The following is a 5490-nucleotide window of genomic DNA, read 5'->3' as shown; positions in this document are numbered from 1 at the left end:
ATGGAGCTCAAGCTACAGAGAGAGTTACCCTACTTTCAACCAGCAAGGCGTCGACTTCATGATAGGTGATTGCATACCAGTTCAGAGCCTCCTGCACGCGGCGTAATGCCGCTGTTTAGCAATAGTTAATATCGGTTTTCTCCCTTTTCCATGAAAATTGACAGGTGCAACAGGGTCATACTTGACCTCTCTATCTCTCTCAGGCGCACACCTGCCTTTCCGTGAAAACATTTCTTCGACTGACTGGCGTATCCATTCAGACTCTGCAACAGGGTCATACTTGACCTCTCTATCTCTCTCAGGCGCACACCTGCCTTTCCGTGGAAACATTTCTTCGACTGACTGGCGTATCCATTCAGACTCGACTAATCCTAGTCCTGACCGAAAATGCAGGTCGTCTTGTTACTTGTCGGATGTCAGTATGTCACCAACGCACGAACCGTGCCTCTTCTGGCGTGTGCGTACAGGCAACACGCCGTCACATTCGAGCACGAGTCGCATGCTCCCAGCTGAGCTATGCAAATCAGGCTGTAGCCTAGCAGTAAATAGACTAAGCCACCGGAATATGGATGTGTTTGACTTGCAACAAGGCACCAATCCAACACAATAAGCATGATGTGAGTTCACCAGACGCAGCCTCGCCAAACTAAATTCCGTCGGAAATCGCAACCGTCTGACAGAACAATTCCCAGATAGCTTACTAGGAAGAACAAATTCGCAGCAAAACAAGCCATCTTTAACTTCAACTACAATAATGCGGACACTTGTTAAGTTCTCCTACATAGAGTAACCGATATACTTGGAGCAGCACGGAAAGGTCTACCACAAATATTGATCAGTCAAAGGCACCCCAGGGTAAAGGGAACCAACACGTTGTACAACCAGATAGAGCGACGAGCGGTAGTCATTTAGATACTTCCTTCCACTGCAGATATCTCCAGTTTCTTCTTATCAGGCAAATGGCACTCGACTACCGACTAGAGTATGATTGATTATTACATCAGCGCCAGCGTTGGGTCTTCATGCACCGCTGGCGTACAGACGAGTCCACTCCTTCGCTGCAATTGCCAGAACATATATCTTAATACAGATAGCGTAAGCTGAAGGGCAAATGAGAGACTACTTCAAGACTTGTCAGCTAAAATTACCTGTTTCAACAGCTTCTGCCTCGTTGGACTTCCAGTGCTTAGCAATGTTATCAGAGAGAGGGTCATCTGGGTTTGGTGCACTTAGGAGTGCCTGGATACTGAAAGACAGAAAAATGTCAGGGGGCAGCCAGTACACTAAACAGCGTCTAGATACATCCAGATTTAGACAAATCACAGACATCTATTTATAGACAGAGGTAGCAAGAACAACTTTCTAGAAGCGGATACTGTTTTACTCCAGTGCAGGAAACTGACGTATATGGATAATTAATGCTACAGCAGGTCATTTGTTCAACTAAACTCAAAAAGTAAGCAAAATAAACATCTCAGAAAAGAGGTTATGTTGTGCTAAGTTATACAACATAAAAAAAAAGCGAAATAGACAAGCAGGCAGTGAGCATGGCAAACAAAGAGAGAGACAGACAAACCTCAAGAGAACTGTTCGAATCTGAAGAGCCGGACTCCATTTGTCCTTTAGAATGTCAAGGCATATCCTACCAAGCTACACAGACCAACCACATTAACATTAAGGAATAATCCTTTTCTGTAGAAAGTACATTTACACTGTGGAGAATGTATGCCTGCTTACCTTGTCAATGTTGGGATGGTATATTTTGGTCAGAAACCTAACCTGCATTACCAACAAGCGAAGTTAAATGCCCAACGGAAATGCATTAACCAGTTATGTAGTAAATCACAGTATTTTAGAAACCAAAGGAAGGCTGGGACAGAACTAAAGTAACACTTGCTCAACAATCTCAGTGCTATTTAATCATCGTCCTTCTAACTAAATTTGATTGTCAAGTTACAGAAATATAAAATCAGAATAAACTAAGATTTCAAGTGTATGAATGCCAAGCAAAAAAGAGAACGTAACCACTAGAACTTTGCTTAAATAGCAGGCTCAAAATGTACATATAGGCATAACTTGTTGATATCAAACTTTTGCAGAAGAACTTAGTGCACGTGTTACTTTTTCTGAGCAAGCCAATTAACTGTCCTGAGCTAATCATCATGCTACAAGTGTAATATAGCATATTCAGTCAGGCAAATTCCCATTGTCTAAACACAAGGAAACAAAGCTGATTCAGTAGTAAACTATCACCTCCAGGATGCATGAAAAGGCACAGTGAATGATAAGAGTGACACGACAAATGAAGCTACAAATAGCTAATACACAAGTTTTCAATCACTTCGACGTATTTGGTCATTTGAAGCAGTAAACATCATTGACCTAATATTTTCCATCAGAGCAAAAATCAATAAATGCAGGGCTGGCCAGCCTTTCAATACAAGTACTTAATTATGCGAAAGGTAGAAGCCATACTGGCAAAAGAGGAAATCTCAATTCTGAATACAGAATAATTAGGATAAAAGTGTGCAGGCGCAATAACATTGTACAGAACATTAACAAAATCCCGTCTACAAACAATTACCTTCGGGGCAGCCATCGGATATTCCTCTGGTAAAAAGAGTTCCAGCTTAAAAACTCCACCTGGACAACAGGTAAGTAAGAATAATGGTATCAGAAAGCCAAACAATCATAAAGTGTAATGCTAACATTTACGCAAACATGTTTATTGCAATATATATCATGCAGAAGAGAAAATTTAGTAAGGTAATTTATATAAGAACATTAATAGGATTTTGCTAGATAGACTACTCTGCTAGTCTACTTCCATAAATTTATGTAACCATAGTTTTTAAGGCATCCACGTTAGGACGCTTAAGCAGCGCTTAGACGATAGAGCACCGCCCCCAGCGCTTTGCCCACTTTAGGTGGTAGAGCGCCCCCCAGCGCTTTAGGGCGCCTTACCGCCTTCAAAACCATGGACGAAACGAGTTCATTAAACCTAGATCGAGAGTTCTCTACCATTTGAAGATGATATGCATGTTCTCCTATTTCATGCATATAACTCGAACAAAACCGAACAGGGCTAAGGAAGCAAATATGTCGCATTGTGTATCATAAGACGGCATTGATATCAAGACAACATTTAAGGGGTAAAATCAAACCACACTGAATCTAAACCATAGAAGATAAATTGGACATACTAGATGAAACAGGAGGAATATAAAAAAAAAGTAAGGCCACAGCCAGTAGTAAAAATCTGTCTGGAAAACGATACTAGTAACTAGCCCTCCAACACTGCTAATTACTACTCCCTCCTTTGCTTTGTAAGGCCTGAACATATTTCGAGATAACCAATTTGACCAACGAAACATGAGTTATATGCAACAACTATCATACGATTAGAAACTTCTTTAATGATTTAATTGTTAGTAAACTGAGGACCTAAAAATGTGTGAGGGCCTTACAAACCCAAAAGGAGGGAGTATACATACTAAAAAGAGAAAGAAGCGTCATCAAACATGACAACCGCCCCAGAGAGTCCGTAGACTAATCGAACAGCACAACCTCCATCGCCCATAATTCCAACACAAGCATTTGAGAACTGTTACCATTACTACTAATAAAAGGCTATGAACAGAATCATCTCGATTTGATAATTGCTATCTATAAGTGCCGCAGTTTATCACTCCATACCATAACCAGCACCACTGCCGTGTATAAGAAAATTTAGCATACCTTCATAGGGCGACTGCGCCGGCCCAAGGATCATGACGTTGAAGTAGCGCATGTTCTCCTCCGAGGGCGATGCGCTGATCCCCGGCGCTGCACAAACAAACCATTCAAACAGCGGAAATCAAACCCTCGGAAATGCAACACCTCACCAGAATCCACCGTAACCGCAGATTGAGTAGCGCCCGTACCTGGCTCGCTGAGGAGCCTCTGCGTCTCCTGCATAGATCCAACCGCACAGCAACAGCCCCAAAAATTAGCCAGAAAAACAAAAGACGAATCGGATCGAAGGAGTCGAGAGATCTGTGATGGGACGATCAGATCGGGGGCGCACCTTGATGATTCGTCGCGGGAGGTTGCTGTTGGCCATCGGATCAAGCCGGGGCGATGTCTTCTTCCTCGCCGATGAGTGCGGCGCCGGTGTTTCGTGCGGAGGAAGGGGGCGACGGGAGGAGGCGTCAGCCGGGCTTGGGGAACAAGGGGTAGGCGGTGGGGGTTGGATGCTCGCTATTATACGCACGGACGCGGTTTTGCTAGTCCATCGCTTTATTCCATGCTTGATGCTACTAGTATTGCTTGAGCTTTATCTCAGCCCTGCGATAGGGTCTTTAACGGCCAGGATTACTCTAGGTCCTACCGTGCCAGCCTGCTAGGTTTTTTATTTCCATTCTATTTAGATATATATGATATGGTGTAGATCTAATTCTTATATCAAGGTTACTTTCAAGTGGTACCAATTCTATATGCTAGCAATCTTGTGGCTACTAAACAACAACAAAAAATAGTTATTGTGTATTGCACAATTCATGTTTGCAAATCATTTCAACTTTAGTTTTTTTTCTTCCATTGAAATGTATTAGCGGTAAAATCATACAAACACTATCAACTTTTTTTGGGAAATATTTTTGTACTTACACGCACGGGTGTGTATGTTTCCGTCACCATCTCGTTGTGCTTTAAGATTCAGATAAAAAGAGGAGAGCAAAAAAATCTTTCTATCTACCATGGTCAGCATGAATCTCAAGGAATAAATGGACGGTCACGGAAACACTCACACCCATGCGTGTAAGTAAAAAATCTACTATTTTTTCCGAAAACAAATACTATGAACTTACCTCCTGCATCCATACAAATTCATCGAAATTATGAAAATGACAAAAAAAAAAAAACCCTAAGGCATAACGCACTCACAAACATTGCAAGAATTCAAACATATCCAACATACATTATTGTTTGTTGAGTAGTCTACTAGAAGAAGAAAAAATCACATCAACCAATATTCTAAGAGGTGCAAGTGGCTGATTTGCAAAATTAGTAGGTTTTACGATGGCAATTGATGTGCGGACCAATTTATATTTCTCATGTCCAATTAATATGTGATCCCTTGAAACTTAACTCGATAGGCACTTATTTTCTGAACTTCGCTAACTCCTACCTTAAATTGGACATTACTAAGTAGGAAGTATAGAAAAATAGTCATGGATAGGATTATAGATTAGACAGTACTAAGTGCGGGTTAGATTGACATAATAACTACATCACCTATTCATATTTTCTATGCATATGTCATCACTAATGTCAATATTGTCTTATGGGTCATGTGTGCTTAATTAGTAGGGTTAATAAATCCTAACAACTCAAGATGCACATTCAATGTACCTTGATGTGTATATTTTCGACGTTGCTACTTCCCATATGCGAAAACAAGGTCATTATTTTGGAAGTATACCAATTTTCAAAACGTTTGGTGTTTCTAAC

The 5490-nt window shown here is 41.2% G+C and overlaps 1 protein-coding gene across 1 annotated transcript; it reads right to left on the bottom strand.

Moving 5' to 3' along the window:
- Positions 1-714: 714 nt before the first annotated feature.
- LOC124660751 (ubiquitin-conjugating enzyme E2 36) lies at positions 715-4225 on the bottom strand. The gene is made up of 8 exons (XM_047198568.1): positions 4067-4225; positions 3924-3951; positions 3739-3825; positions 2585-2643; positions 1738-1779; positions 1577-1650; positions 1149-1246; positions 715-1058 (listed from the first exon to the last, which is right to left on the bottom strand). The coding sequence occupies exons 1-8, from the start codon at positions 4100-4102 to the stop codon at positions 1021-1023; spliced, it is 462 nt and encodes a 153-aa protein (XP_047054524.1). The 5' UTR covers positions 4103-4225; the 3' UTR covers positions 715-1020.
- Between the last annotated feature and the right edge of the window lie 1265 nt (positions 4226-5490).

The sequence above is a fragment of the Lolium rigidum genome, chromosome 6, assembly GCF_022539505.1.
Source record: "Lolium rigidum isolate FL_2022 chromosome 6, APGP_CSIRO_Lrig_0.1, whole genome shotgun sequence".
Taxonomy (NCBI): domain Eukaryota; kingdom Viridiplantae; phylum Streptophyta; class Magnoliopsida; order Poales; family Poaceae; genus Lolium; species Lolium rigidum.
Note: the sequence above shows the minus strand (reverse complement) of the source record. Positions and strands in the feature narration are given on the sequence as shown.